Below are 16,205 nucleotides of genomic sequence, written 5' to 3' on the forward strand. Positions count from 1 at the left end.
TTGGGCTTTCATTTTTCCCCACTTATAAATGTTCAAAGAAAGTATAGTTTTTCCCCTCAAATCCATTAGGTGGATCAAATTCCCCCCAAAGTGTAAAACCGGTTAAATCATCCCCCAAACTCTACAATACCAGATCAATAAGCCTCTCGAGTGGTTTTGGGAAGGACTGCACCCGGTTTTGATTATAGGTTGTTGACTTGTCATTTAACTTGTGCCCCACGACGCAATGTTCTTGACAAGCGAGCATCGCGCCGGGCAAGTAGTGGCTCTGACCATTCATCCAGGCTGAGGTTGTTGGCTTTGGCGCCGCGGAGATTGTAGCCGAGCGCGCGGTGGCCACGGCTCAGGAGGTGCCCAAGGTGCGTCCTTACGATGATGATGGTGTCGCTCCTGCCCAACTCCGACGGGCGCCTCGAGCTGCCTCGCCGAATCTGCCACGTGCACCGGCGGGAGGGAGGCGATGAGGGCCACGAGGCTGGAGGGCGCGGGGCTGCGACGCAAAAAAGATGTTGAGATCGCCGACGACATCGACGCGGGTCGCTGAGCGTGCCGCGCAGAGGCCAGCTAACCGTTGGTCGAGTGTGCTTAGACCTTGAGTGTGCTACGCGTGCATCGTTGGCATTCGTGCTTGTGTTGTGCTGTGCTTGGCAAACATGGCGACGGGGTGGCTGGATGTTCATGTGAGGTAAGGGGTTCAGCCCAAAAATGCAAACATGGCATCGGAGCTTGGTCCTTTTGGCCATGGCGGGCCAAGGGAGCTCGCCGGGCACAAGCGCGGGCGGCTAGGCATCTGCAGAGTGCAGACACACGCGCATGTGTGTGCGCTATAGTGCGGTAGCACGACTGTAGCTGAGGGCGTGCTCGCGGTGCGGGACGCGGCTGCAGGGTGGTCTCAGGCCGTGGCCGGCCAAGCTCTGGGCTATGGCCTTAGCCATGGGTGGCGTAGGTCAGCGAGGCGAGCGGGTCGAGCACGAGGAGAGTTGCATGTGCGTAGTACACGAGGGCGCTGGCCGAGCCCAGCCATGGCAGCCGTCTACTACTACTGGACGGGGCGGCGGCTGTTACTCTCTGTTCGCAGCGGGGCAGTATGGGCAGCACGACGGCGTCTTGCTCGTTCATTGCCATGTCAGCATCATATCCCCAGTCAACAACCTTTAGTCAAAACCACCTACAATCCTTTGCAAAACCACTCAGGCCTCGTTTGGCGCGAGTGGATGGGAGGGGTTTCGAGAGGATTTTCCTCGCGTGGGCCAGAAATCCCAAAAAAAACCGTTGGCCCATTTGGTACAGGGGGTTCGCATGGTCCGATCCTCTCCGATCCCCTTCGATCCTCCCAAACCCACGCGATTCAGAACCCTCGTCCAAGGGCTCAGGGAAGCAGCGTCCCAGCGCACGCCGCCACCACCGAGGGGAGGAGCCCCGCCGGTGAGAGGAGGAGCCCCAACACCGCCGCCCGACTCTGCCTGCCGCCCCGACTCTCCCCGGTGGTAAGTCATCACCGCCCTGCCCCTCCCCTCCTCCACTTCCTCTCCCGGCCGCAATGGCTACCACATCCCGCACATCGTCCATCCGCCTCTTTATCAATGGCAAGCTCTCCAAGAACGTCGGGATTTTCTGATGGTGATGGTGGTTGCTCATTGTAGTGTACGATTTGTTGAACATCTCGCCGGGTAGGGTTTGATTAGGCTGGTCTGATGTTAATTACCAAATTACTCTTTCTGAACCTGTAAGCTACCATGTAAACAAGTACATCAATTTGATCCTTCATAGGGGGGGAGCTGATTGGAGACAGATCGAGGAGCAACGACGCTGTTGTTTGAAGCTTCTTCATAGGTCCATCAGCTCGGTGTCTCTGCTTGATTGTTATCTTTGCCGCTTCCTAACCCTCTTCGGCTTCCCCTCGCCATCAGCCTTCGGACCCTGAAGTAAACATGTTCTCATTTGGTATGAGTGTATTGTCCACATGCCAATAGAAGTGAAATCAGGAGCTACGGCAGTATCAAATATATATGTGATGGGCCTCATCATGTACGAGCCATCCACATCCCAATACAAAACAAAACAGGAGCTACAACGTAAGGAATTTGCTATGGTCTTCACTGTCTAACAGCCTATCTAAGATTTACAAAACAAAACGAGAGCTATAACATAAACAATAAATGTAAATATAACCTTTGCTCTGTTCCTTTTAAACTTGCTTTTCTCTGCAACTACTCCGAGTATGTTTCCATCAACACACATATGTATATGCTCTGCTAGTGGATACTTGTACTGTACAGGGTTTGCTGCAAGTGGATACTTGTACTTGATAACCAGCTGCTAGTGTTATGAATGCTCGACATATGCTTTCTCATTTGCTCGCTTTTGCAATTTAGTCATATGCTTAGAACATAAAATCCCCCCTTGTGATTTTGTGTTTACATAAATAGTATTCATGCTTGATATATATACCATACCAAATTTTGGTGTTTATTGGTTTTTGAAATTGGATTCTAAATCATGTCCGTTACTTGATTTGTCCTACTAGACTGATGCTTTTTTCTTGCAACACGCAACTCTGAACCATGCATCTTATGTTGTAATTTTTAAATGTGTGTGGCATCAAATTAGAAATGTGTGTCGCATCGGATTTTGATAAATGTGAAGTTTGGCTTTCTTGTCAGGAATAGGAACAATTAGGTTTTGATAAGGTTGTTTTATTTAGTTGGGGTTGTGTTTAGAATATACTCCCAAAGCAAGTGCATTTGTTGTTTTCCTTGCACTGTCTGTTTATGGTGCCATAAAAGATAAGGGCCCTATACATCGGTTTGTGTATCCTTCTTGCACTGTCTAGATTTCCTATTTTGGTGCTAGATCTATGAGGTGGTGCTTCCAGCGTTGAACTTCCAACTTAACCTGAAGATTACTTACTTTTGAGGATGCCTAAATCTGAAATCTGAAACTAAATTTGTTACCCCTGTGTTGCCCCTTGAACAAAGTTTGTACATTGAGATCAGTTATCTTGAACGTTCCTTCTTTTCGTCTCAGTGACCATGGCTATAGTGTGACATAAAGTTTTATCTTTGCTCCTCAACATACTAGTGCTTTGTTGATATCCTCTTGCACTGTTCATTGTTTCATTAGCCTGCCAATTCTACATAAATGTCCTTTGTCCTGACAAATGGTTGTTCCTGAAAAAAGATTTACAATTTCTGCCATAGTATCCCTTTTGTTCAGCTATTTTTTGTAATGGTTTTTTTCTAAAGGCACTCTAATGTTCATCTCCTTTTGTTTTATCAGGTTCTCATGCACCAAAAGAAGCAACAATAAACAAGCTGGATGAATAAATTTTTCTCAGGTTCTCAATGCTAGATGACCATGACACCAAAAGATGGATACATGTTTTTGCATTATCTTCGTTGCAAAATGATGTTGTGGCTGTGATGAACTGTCTACTGCGAAAGATTATGTTGTTATGATAAATAATGAATGCTTGGATTTGGGATTCAAAGTCATGTTGTTATGATAAATTGTGTTATTGCTGTGATGAGATATTGATTTCAAGTCATGCAAAATTATGTTGTTGTTGGGAAAACTGTTGCTAAATTATGAGATATTGATTTCAAGTCATTTTTATCAGGTGACCTTTACAATTCTGTAGCAAGTATATAAGGGGAGTTAGTTACATTGTAAAGATTGGATTTTTAAATGTTCTACATCATGTTATGTCAACATGACAGACCCTTTCTACCAAATAGAAATTTTAAACGACGAGGATTGTGAAAGGAAGGATTTTGAGGATTCAAGGGGTTTTGAGGGGATTGGGTGAAAGAGGGGGATTCACCAAATCCCCTGAAATCCCTCCTCCCAAAACCTCTACAATCCCTTCCTATCAAACAAGGCCTTAAGGGGCTAATTGCTCCGGTATTGCAGAGTTGAGGGGGTGATTTAACCAATTTTAGACTTTGGGGGGAATTTGATCCAACTAGAGAGATTTGAGGGGGAAAACTATACTTTCTTCTAAATGTTCCCACGGGGCTACTAGCCATATTAGCTGGTGGGAAGGAATGGGACCCTATCGCTCGAGATCTCCTGTTCGACGCGTTAAGCGCCGAAATCACTAGTTGAGAAGTACTCGTTGCAAAGATCACTTCAATTCCCCTAATTGTGACAGGTGGCGAGTTTTTCTTTTCTTTTTTGTAGATCCATTTATTCGAAACATTTTATCTCTCCAATCGTGCATCCAAATCTCGAATCGCTTTCACCGTTGGATTCCTCGCATCGGGATCTTCAAAACTAGATACCATGTTGATAGGTTTTGACGAACTTTTTTTAAGAAAAAAACCAGACAAAAAAAACGAACCGGGAGCACGGGTTTTTCCCTTTTCGAAAGAGGCACGCCCGTGCCTCTCACGAAATCACAACTGTGCCTTTCGTGGAAGCAAAACCGTGACTCTCATAGAAGGAAAAAACATGTTTTTTTTGTTTTCGCGGAGGCGCGACCGTGACTCTCGCGAAAGTACAACCGTTCCTCTCGCGGAAACAAAACCGTGACTTTCACGAAAGGAAAAAAATATTTTTTTCGTTTCCAAGAGGCACGTCTGTGACCCTCGTCAAAGCACAATCGTGCCTCTCGCGGAAGCAAAACCGTGACTCTCGCGAAAGAAAAAAATCGAAAACGCATTTTTTTCGTTTTCGAGAGGCACGGCCGTGACTCTCGCTAAAGCACAACCGTGCATCTCGCGGAAGCAAAACCGTGACTCTCGCGAAATAAAAAAGTAGAAAATGCGTTTTTTTTCCGTTTCCGAGAGGCACGGCCGTGACTGTTGCTAAAGCACAACCGTGTCTCTCGCAGAAGCAAAACCGTGACTCTCATGAAAGTAAAAACACAGAAAGCGTGTTTTTTTCGTTTCCGAGAGGCACGACCGTGACTCTCGCGAAGCACACCCGTGCCTCTCGCTGAAGCAAAATCGTGACTCTCACGAAAGGAAACAAACAGAAAACATGTTTTTTTTGTTTTCGATAGGCACGGCCGTGACTCTCGGGAAAGCAAAACCGTGCCTCTCGCGGAAGCAAAAGCGTGACTCTCGCGAAAGGGGAAAAAAGAAAACGCGTTTTTTTGCGCAATTTTTTTTAAAATTTTTTTCGCGAAAAGCTAAGGAAGGCCGGTGGAAAACCAAAATGTCAAAAAAACCCGTATAAAAAGCTGAAATGTGTGGGGAAAAATAAAGAAAACAAAATTCAGAGGGAACGCACAAAGCGCGACACGTGGCGAATGGCTAAGAGCGCGCCAAGTGACGCTGATCGTTGCGAGACTTCCAAAGGAGCGCTCGTTAACTAGTTGCTCTCGTTAAGCGCTCGACAGCTCCGTGACGCTAACATGCTGCGCACCCTAAGCCTGGCCCAACAAGGGCAGATATTCCCTTGCGTTGCTCCCTCGCCTTTTTTTCTGATCGCTCGTTTCTTTGATCTCTGATATCCATGGTTGGCCAGTTAACTATTGACCAAATACATGGAAATAAGTTAATAGATTAGTAATTAAAAGTTCATTAGTATGGTAAACATTTTTTTGTAAAGTTCATGGAATTCGAAAAAAGTTCATGGATTTTTGGAAAAAATATTCAGAAATTTGAAAACATTTCATCAATTTTGAAAAAAAAAGAACCAAATTTTGAAAAACTTAATGAATTTGGAAAAAAAATCATCCTTTTTTAAAAAAAGTTCACAAATTTGGGAAAAAGTTCAAGAAATTTAGGGGGAAAAAGTTCACCAATTATTTTTGAAACATTCATGAATTTGGAGAAAGTTCGTCGATTTGAGAAAAGGGTTCATCAATTTTGAAAAAAAAGCCACGAATTTGATTTTTCTAAGGATTTTGGAAAATATCATAAAAAATGAAAGGTGTTCATGGATTTAAAGAAGAGTTCCCGGATTTGTAAAAAGTTTGCTTTTTAGCTGAATTTGAAAAAAGTTTGTAAAACATGCACAACAGATGGTCGCCCCAGCCATCATCAGCGCCACTCCTGAAGGCAAGACGTGCAAGTCCCATCTTCGCATAGTCTTTGTTTGCCTGTTAAAGCTGCATTAGGCACCCCGCAAAAAAAAAAAAAAACTGCATTAGGCACCTGCAAGTGTTGTCTTATGTTGAACTTGCTATATACTCCCTCTGTCAAGCTTCTTGAAAAAGGTTTTTATAATATAGGACGGACGGAGTAGCGTTTAATATTTGAACCATTTTAACTGCCATGCAACTCGTGGTTTCATTCTGATTACTGGAGCCGGGATTACCTTTTTTTTTTAACATCATGCTTTCAAGTTACCGAACCTGACATCTTTCTGTGGCCGGTGGTGGCAAGCTGTAAAGTTAACAGATTACTTAGTGCATACCAGCCCATGTCCTCATTTACATCACGATGCCGCCCTGCCTCCTCACCGATCACCTCCCAAACGGCCAAACCCAAAGGAGCAACAGAAGCAGCGACCTTTCCAGGTCGTGCCTGTCATGAGGATGGCTCGGTTAGGTCATAGGTAGGTAAGGTGGCCACAGCATAAAGCCATTCGTTTCCGAATGTGAAGTTTCTACATCCAGGAGCAAATGCTTTTGGTGTAAATAGTAAAATAAAAAAAATCTGATTTTTTTGTGACATACTTTCGTAAATGTTAGTTGTGCATGCAAAATTTCATCACAAAATCACATTGGTGGAGGACATGGTAAAAAGAAACAAAATCGATACTCTAAAAATGTTACATACGAAAGCATTTTGGAGCTCTGATTTTGTTTTTTTGGCACGACTTTCACCAATGTGATTTCGTGATGAAATTTTGCATGCACGACAAACATTTGCGAAAGTATGTCACAAAAAAAATTCAGGATATTTTGATTTCTTTTTCTATTTTTTGATTTTACTGTTCACAGCAGGAGCATTTGCTGCTCGGTGTAGAATGGCACTTTCGTTCCCGGCCAACCTTCATAGCAACAATCCTATTCACAACAGATGCAACTTGCCACGCATGACATGACATCAGCATGGTTGGCTAGCTTGTTTCCCTCCCACCATGGACAACTAGACGCTGCGCACAGGAATCCTGAGCAGTCGGTCACAGGAGAGCAAAAACCCTTCCGCTGCTGCTGGAGGAGAACGGAGGAGGGCGGTTGCTTGGTGAGCAGTGCGAAGAACGTGACCACCTCTCTCGGTGTTGTCCGTTGTTTTGTTAGCAGATCGCGGGATCGGACGGCCAAGGACGCGCATCATGTGCATGCCTGTGAAGATCACCGAGCAAGTGGTGTGGTGAAACGAATGGCAGAGGAAGAGTTTTCAGCCTTTCAGTTTCAGAAGTTATTAAAGCAACTAAATAAAGCCTCTCGGTGTGCATCGGTATCCTCCTGAGTCATTACCATGCTCACTATACCGTTGCTCACGTTACCGGTTGTGTTCTTCTTTCTCGTTGACGTGTTCCGACATTCGCGTGACGTAGTCACATGTGTCTGGCCAGACGATGATGGATGCCGTCTCACCGAGAGGGCCCTAAGAATATCTCTCCCTCGACAGAGGAGCAAATCCCATTCTCGAGCTATCCGGATGTGCCTGAAAGTTGTCGTTATGATCATCTTTGTTACAGATGATGGTTGAGCAACCCCAAAGCCCACCATATGGTAGGAAGTGACATGAGACACTCTCATGGTCTGAGGAGGTACAACAAATGCTAACACTTCGTGTTATAACACATGATTTCAGACAATATAATCACATAGTATAACAGACAAGTACTGGGTCGATTCAATATGATCATTCTTCTCACGGCATACCGTCAATGTTGTTTTATGACTATCGTTACACTAAGCACATCCTAAGATCGGAAAAACGTGAACACCAACAACATCGGGAATCTATTGTTACCGTTTATCATTTCACACACGCATATGAGTTTTCCACTTAGTCGCATATTCCAGGATTATAGTAGTTATAGCATGGAATATAAGCTCTTAACTATGACTATGAAAATATAATAATATAATCTTATTGCCTCTAGGGCATATTCCAACAAAAAAGGCAATATCAAAATCATGAACTAGATCGAAGGTAATCACTCCAATACTATGGATGAGAGCTATCCTTGGAGGACTCTCTCAATTCTGATTAGTGCCCAATTTTTGATAATATTTATGTGTTCCAATACAAGATTAAGATATTCATGTTAACCCTAAAGTACTATTCTAACATAAACTAGTCTTATGTCTATTTGCTTCTATTTAATTAGTTACTAGAAACTACTATAGGATATTTCCATCAATTTGATGGTTTACAAATATGAGTTGAGATATATAACAATATTCAAACACACAAACATATATGCGAATGTCATAACTTAAACCATGGAGGCATGATATTCTGCCTATTTCACACATTTACGGCAATCATTCTTAATCTTTTAAGTGGAGTTGTCTCAAAATGGGAAGTAACTTTAGCTATGGAACACAATTTTCATTTTGGCATGTTTTTCGTGTAGTGTTCAGTGATAGACATCAGAATTGTATAACAAACATGTTTTAGTTAATATTTAGAAATATTTTAATATGATATAAAATATATTGGATAAGTTTGAATTTGATGTGTAAAAATATAAAAGTTCAATATAAATATTCCGGGCATCATTGTTTCTGAGGAAAATATATGTTGTTTTACGAACAAAATCTCAAATTCTCACCTTTTTCAAAAGTAAGGATTACTAATTTTAGCAAAGTTAAGAAACTATTTTGTACAAACACGGTCTTGATGACAATCTCCGAATAAAGTTTTGTAACCCAAATATATTAAAATTACTAGACATGATGTACTACATAGAGTTTTGAGTTTATAATCATGCCTTAGCTTCGATTGGTGAGCCATTTCACATCAATATACGACGGATATTTTTAAGCACACATTGAACACCTTACAAAACACAATAAATATATTTAAATACACTATAACTTTTAAAAATAAATTTATTTTTTCTTTATATATGTTCGCTGTTCAATTTATTTAACATTTGTTTTTAGTTCATAAACACTTTCTACAATTTCTAAAATGTAGGAGTAACTTGTTCATGAAGCCATTTTTGTGACGTAAGACTAACTTGTTAATTAAGCTATTTTTTAATCATAGTGTCAAAAATGATATTACGTTTTGGGACGTAAGACTAACTTGCTATTTAAGCCATTTTTCTAAAAAAACACACAAAAAGGTAAATTGGCCACTCCACTTCCGACCATATATAGGTTGGTGGGGATGTTTCCGCACCTATTTGACACTACTAAAATATGGGACCTCCTATTGGGCGCATGTTGGCGTCAACCTGGACTAAAACGGGGAACAAATGGCGGACCCACTATGGCCAGCACTGCTGAGCCTTTGGTGTGTTTTTATCTTTGATTTTCTAGGTGAGTTTTCTCCACACAGAAACTTGTTGGCTATTTTAAGAATCTAAATAATTTAAAACTTACTAGAAAAAAATCTTTAGAAAATGACCATCGTAAATTTGAAAAACTTCATGATTTATTTTAGAAAAATATTTACGCATATAAAAAGATATTCATCGTATATTTTAAAATTGTGCATCATTTATTACAAAACAATGTTTAGATTATATTTAACGAATGTTCACTTCATCTTATAAATTTAAAAATATTCACTATATATAAAGAACATTCACCTAGTTTTTTTATAAAATGTTCATCGTTTTATTACAAAAGATGTTTGACATATATTAAAAATTGTTCTCTATGTTTGCAAAATTTTAATGTATAAAAATACAGTTTAAAATTTACAAACAAAACAAAAAAGAAAAAACATAAGAAAGCAAAAACAACGTAAAAGGCCAAAAAAATGAAGTAAAACTAGGAGCAAAAACAAACCCGAAAAGAGAAAAAAATAAAAAAACCCAACTAATGTTGGACTTACTAAAATCATAAAAGGAAAAGAGGAAAGAGAAAAAACCGCTGAAACCCAAACGAAAAGGGAAAAAAATGTTACAAAATCGAAGAAAAAAAGTAATGAAACCAATTTTGATCCCGGCCCGCGAAACGCTAATGGGTCGGCTCGTATTGCCTCGCTTCAGGAGGCTACTATTTGCTACTCGCATGATTCGGAAAACACGAAAAAGTAAATTGGTCGCTCCAGTTCAAGCATGTATAGTTCTGACAAATGATCTGGCAAATGGTACTTGGGGACGCCATGGAGTGATCATTGGTGAGATCAAGTCTAATGCAGCTAGTTTTAATTGTAATTTTGCTTCTGAAGGTCGTTTAGTTAATGAGGATGTTCATAATTTAGCTCGATTCTCCCTCTCTTTAGGCCAAGGTCGCCAATTGTGGCCTATGCAACCCCATGACCCGAATGTAACCCCACAAATTGTGGTATTTGATGAATAAAGTGTTGCTTTAACACCCCCCCCCCCCCAAAAAAAACTTTGTAGCCCGTATAGGCTAGCATGGATATTCCACAACTATTTGGCACAAAAGGCATCAAACAGGATGTCACCATCCTCTTTTTTTAGGCTGGATGTCTCCCTCCTAGGGTCGTGCTATCCATCTAGTTAAGTGATGAGACCTTCAGCATGAAGGGGAAAAAACCACATGCCCCATCCTGCAAATTTTTACTATGTCGGCAGAGGATACAAATGTCAGGGATTTACAATTGATCAACTATCACGTGCAGCGGCGTACAAGAGAGATATATAACAGGGGTGACATAGGCCCCCGCCCCCTGCATCTCTGTTGGGGCCTTCCGATGACAGGCCTCCGCTCTGCTCGTCAGGAGTTAGCCGTTATACTTATATATCAATTTGGATCACAATATAACAAATTTCATGATCTTTGACAATACCATACGATTATCTCTGAAACAGATGATAGGGAGAATGTTGCGAACCATAAAAATTTGGTCGATCTTGTCCCCTGAATCAGAGAGACTGAAACTGGAGGGTTTAACTCAATTCCTGATAGATCAACTAAAGAAACCCATGCTGATTCCATGTGGCTAGATGGAAACATGGGTCTGCAGCTTCCAAGGCAGCTCCTCGCGCCAAGCCTCTGGAACAAATGATGGATCTCTGAGCTAAACCAGCACTTGACATGAAGATCAAGCAAGTGCTATTTACAATCCCATCCTCTGTCGTGGACAACGGATGGTCGCCCCAGCCATTATCAGCGCCACCCCTAAAGCATGAGACTTTTTTTTTCTGAATACGCAAAGCTTGTGTATCATTGCATTGATAGAAGGAAAGCAGAATGAGTACATAAGAGGGTACAACACATATCACAGACGCATATAGGAGAAGCCGCGAACATGGGACCCAGAGCAGAGAGACACGAGATGCTAAGCCCAAACAAAGGAAAAACACAGCTAAACCGCCAAGCCAAGTCCGGGTAGAGGGGCAAGCCGAACCGGCAAGGCATCGATCATCTCTAACTCCAACACCCGGGACGCCGCAAGCAAGCAAGATGGCGCCTTCAAGAAGGGGAGCGCACGACGCCGCCGTCATCCGATTCGAAGAACTGGACCATTGTCACGGATCAGGGGCCGGAGATGAGGAAGTCGCTTCACTGGTCAAGATCACCACCTCAGGAGGGGCTTGGGTGGGGTTGCGCCCGCCGTCGGTGGGTCGCATCGGGCGACGCCGAAAAACCACGAGCTTTAGGATTGGCACGTCGTGGAGATGGACGGGGTCGAAGGGCGGTATGGCGGAAGGAGCCGGCGCGGATGAAAGGATGGTAACCTGCTAGTGTTGTCCTATGTTGAACTTGCTATATAGCGTTTTATTTTCTGAACCATTTTTTACTGCTATGCAACTCGTGGTTTCATTCTGATTAATGGAGCCAGGATCACCTCCCTGTTTTTCTAAATAAAAAAAAACATCATGTTTTCAAGTTACCGAACCTGATATCTTTGTGTGGCCGATGGTGGCAAGCTGTAAAGTTAAAACAGATTACTCGGTGCACACCAGCCCATCACCTGATTTACATCATGCTGCTGCGCTGCCTCCTCACCGATCACCACCCGAACCCAAAGGAGCAACAGAAGCAGCGAGCTTTCCAGGTCGCGCCTGTCATGAGGATGGCTCGGTTAGGTCTTAGGTAGGTAAGGTGGCTACAGCACAAAGCCGTTCCCGGCAACAGTCCTCCTCATTATCTGCATGGTTTCAGAGTGCTCAGCAGTCAGCAGATGCAACTTGCCACAAAGGACATGGGCAGGGCTGGCATGTTTCCCTCCAACCATGGCACAGGAATCCGGAGCAGTCACTCACCTCACGGGAGCGCACAGGACGGAGGAGGGCGGTTGCTTGGCGAGCAGGGAGCAGAACGTGACCACCTCTCTCGGCGTTGGCCGTTGCTTCGTTAGCAGATCGCGGGATCGGACGGCCAAGGACGCGCATCATGTGCATGCCTGTGAAGATCAGCGAGCAAGTGGTGTGGTGAAACGAACGGCAGAGGAAGCGTTTTCAGGCTTTCGGTTTCAGAAGTTATTAAAGCAACGGAAGTAGTAAAAGTGTTTTCAGTTAGGTGGCAGAGTGTTTTCGGCTCTTCATTTTCGGCAGTAAAAGTGGTTTCAGTTAGGTATATATTGGGTTGAGCCATCCATCATGTGACTGACTGCGTAATGCGATTGGTTAATGGTGATTAACAACCCACAAGTTGCTGAAAAAGTTCAGAGACAACATCCACGGGATACATACATACATACATAGTACAAGATTTTGCAAGTTGCGACTGAAAAGGCCAAAAAGCCATGCAACTGCAACTGCTCTGCTGCTAGTATCTGAATCAAAAGCGTATCATATTCGTTCATTATCAGCACGCATCATCGGACAGCAAAGACAGTCACCAAATCTCCAGCCCCGCGATCACACATGACATCGCACCATGCAGACTTGCAGAGCACTCTGTGTTGGTTAGCTGGTGTCCATTTGTAAGAGTGTTGTGCAAGCACAGAAGATGATGGCCAGTTAAACTGAAGCAGCACGCAGTGAATTTGTACAAAACATGCACATATTTTTGCTTCATTTTCATTCTTCTGAACAAAGCCTGCGTACTAAGTTCCACTAAGTACTACTAAACCCTCTCTTCCTCTTCAGCTAGAACTGATCAAGACTGTATGTACAAGGACTGCTGCCGAGATTCAGAGAACAAACACGACGAACAAACACACATTCAGGCTAACTCAGGTGAAAGCTTCTGCAATTCCAGCTTCACCAGAGACCTCCAGGCCTAAATGATCACGAAGGAACTAGCACTAGTTCTACTTACTGAACTCAACTCAACTCCGGCACCACCGCTGCTTCTGTCCATCGCCGATTTGCCGGAGAAACACAGAAGAGCCGCAGAAACCGAGCCGTCGTCCTCCGTGGAGAAGGTCTTCTATCTACAGATGGATGGAGCGCGCCCCGCATGTTGGTCCATCGATTTCTTCAGCCCGCAACCGCATCCCCTCCGCAGCTCGCGATCCACGGATGCCCTGCGAAAATCACCACCCGATCCACAAACGTCAGCGAGGAACTCCAAGGACGGCGAGCGTTTTTGTTTCAGTGGATCTGCCGGGGGTCGCTGCTTACTCAGGACTTGTTCGGCGGAGAACCTGCGGGAGACGTCCTTGCAGAGCATGCGGCGCATCAGGTCCTTGGCCTCGGGGGAGACGCCGGCGAAGGCGCGCGGCGGGAAGCGCACGTTGCCGCGGAGCACGGCCTCGAAGATCTCCGGGGCGGCGGCGCCGTAGAAGGGCACGGACCCCGACAGCATCATGTAGAGCACCACCCCGGCGCTCCACACGTCCACCTTCTCGCCGTACTCCCGCCCGGCGACCACCTCGGGGGCGACGTAGTAGGGCGTGCCGACGATCCCGGACATGCGGCGCCCGTCCCCGAACCACTCCGCGGAGCCGAAGTCGGCGAGCTTGAGCGCGCCCGTGGCGGCGTCGAAGAGGAGGTTGTCGGGCTTGACGTCCCGGTGGGCGACCCCGCGGCGGTGGCACGCGGCGAGCGCGGAGGCGATCTGCACGGCGAGCCCCGCCGCCTCGCGCTCGGGGAGGCGGCCGCCGCGGGCGGAGAGGAGGGAGAGGAGGTCCCCGCCGGCGCAGAGGTCGACGACGAGGTGGACGGCGTCGGCGTCGTCGAAGGCGGCGTGGAGGGCGACCAGGTGCGGGCTGCAGGGCGGGGAGGAGGCGAGGAGGTGCAGCTTGGGCTCCTGCTCCGCGAGGGCCAGGTCGAGAGGGTCACGCAGCGGCGCCTTGGGCGTGGTCTTCAACGCCAGCGCCTCCCCCGTGGCGTTGGAGTGGCAGCGGCGGACGGTCCCGAACCGGCCGTGCCCGATCTCGTCGCCGATGGAGTACTGCCGCCTCAGCGCCTCCTCTCCGCCGTAGACCATGGCCGGGTCCGTCTCTGTTGTTGGGGCGGGCGGGTGTGGTGTGCGGTGTGGTGCGGGTCGAGGCCTCCCCGGCGGCGAGGGCGGTTATAAATGCGAGAGGGGAGGGGGAGGGGGGAGCCAGCGAGGCGGAGGCGAATGCGAATATTCTGCTCGCTCCTCTCTTTTGGCCGCCAGTCATTTGGAATCCGCTGGAGACATATTTTTTTGCCCCCATTTGCATACTTAAATAAAACCCGAAAAAACCTAGTACTGCTAATGTGGGGAGAGCGTTATTTGTTACGGACGAGACTTGCCTGTGCCCCTCGCGTGCGCCCATCCGTGCTCGTGCGTACGTGACTTAATTTGATTGGAGCAAAATAAGGCCCGTGGTCTACCCCGTTAAAATCAAAGGAAAAAAAGGAAAAAAAACAGCCGTAGGATAAAGTGATAGCACAAATGAAAGCATGAGAAAGGAGCAGGCAAGCTGGATCCATTTGTTACTGCTATTAGTCAATCAATTGGTTGACTTAGGAAAAAAATGAAATCCGAGGCAGAGAGAAACCCAAGGTACTACGCATTTCATCTTGTTTTTCAATGCATTTCGTGCTACGCATGAATGATTGCCTTCTCTAACCGCCATTTTAAAATATTTGACAACAAATTGTACATACAAAATTGTGCCGATCAACCTTTTTCAAAAGGAAAAAGGTCTCTCCGACCAGACCAAGGTTTGTCATTTGCTTGGGTCGGCTGCAGGATGCATACAACATGGATGAAGTTATTATACTACAAGGGAAGTGGATGAGTTGGTTTTGGCCCATCTTAATTGATAATTGATGGGTTTAGGATAAACTAATGCTTACGATAAGATAATGCAACTAGTAATAATACACTCATGAGCAAGTCATTATGGCCATTTGGAATCTGCGGGACACATATTTCCTCTGTTTGCATGCTTAAAGCATATAGTAAAATCCTACTATGTGGGTTTCTTTGATCCGCGAAATCGTTAAAACGTGGGAATAACAAACGTTTGAATTGAAACTACATTTCCTATAGAATGTGCTACGAATAGGGGTGCAGGGCAGCGTCCCGCATTGGTCCACATAGGTGGATGGCAATACAAACTAAGCTAACACAGCACAACTTAGTTAGAACTAAATTGTCCAAGTTTGAATACGAAGCGGGCCGGATCGGGCACCGCGCCACATCTTTAGCTACGAATCCGTAGAAAGGCAGAAGTATATGATTTGATTATATGAATTAAACAACCAACATAGTTAATATCCTTAAGGATTCTGATACTTCGAAAATTATGTGAAAATCCTTTGAATCGAAGAAGTCTTCGATGAATTTACTAGGAAACCAATTAAACTCAAGCCAAGAGAAGACGCGGGATACGCATTTTAGGATTTTCTATAAAAGGGGACGCATGAATGAGAGGGTGTTTGGATACGTTTTAGTCTCACGACTAAAAGTAGTGGGACTAAAACTTGCTAGCCTTACCCATGCTTGAATTCAAATACTAAAGAGACTAAAATCAAGTTAATGAGCATTTATTATTCTCTAAACCCTCCAATCCAGAACTCGCATGTGTTAAAGGAGAGGAGTTAAATGAGGAGAGAGAGGACTAATCCACATTTTAGTAGGGATACCCCTGACTAAAAAAATTTAGTCTCAAGACTAGTTTTAGCCTCTCTTTAATCAGGGGTGCTTGAAACTTTAGCCTCTTAAAGAGACCATTTTTAGTCAGACTAAAATAAGTCCCTTGAATCCAAGCACCCTCTGAGTGCCTTCTCCAATTGGCCCCCCCTCATAAAATGTTTGACAACAAATTGTACTTATTAAG

General features: G+C 44.7%; 1 protein-coding gene and 1 long non-coding RNA gene across 2 annotated transcripts; one reads left to right on the forward strand and one right to left on the reverse strand.

Annotated features, from left to right (window-relative positions):
* Window positions 1-1,281: 1,281 nt before the first annotated feature.
* On the forward strand, window positions 1,282-3,533 carry LOC123131264 (uncharacterized). The gene is made up of 2 exons (XR_006464116.1): window positions 1,282-1,487; window positions 3,280-3,533. It is a non-coding gene; the product is annotated as an uncharacterized lncRNA (long non-coding RNA).
* A 9,451-nt stretch (window positions 3,534-12,984) lies between these two features.
* Window positions 12,985-14,510, reverse strand: LOC123128895 (phosphoenolpyruvate carboxylase kinase 2). Its single transcript, XM_044549009.1, has 2 exons — window positions 13,570-14,510; window positions 12,985-13,472 (listed from the first exon to the last, which is right to left on the reverse strand). The coding sequence occupies exons 1-2, from the start codon at window positions 14,375-14,377 to the stop codon at window positions 13,426-13,428; spliced, it is 855 nt and encodes a 284-aa protein (XP_044404944.1). The 5' UTR covers window positions 14,378-14,510; the 3' UTR covers window positions 12,985-13,425.
* Window positions 14,511-16,205: the final 1,695 nt, after the last annotated feature.

The sequence above is a fragment of the Triticum aestivum genome, chromosome 6A (assembly GCF_018294505.1).
Source record: "Triticum aestivum cultivar Chinese Spring chromosome 6A, IWGSC CS RefSeq v2.1, whole genome shotgun sequence".
Lineage (NCBI taxonomy): Eukaryota > Viridiplantae > Streptophyta > Magnoliopsida > Poales > Poaceae > Triticum > Triticum aestivum.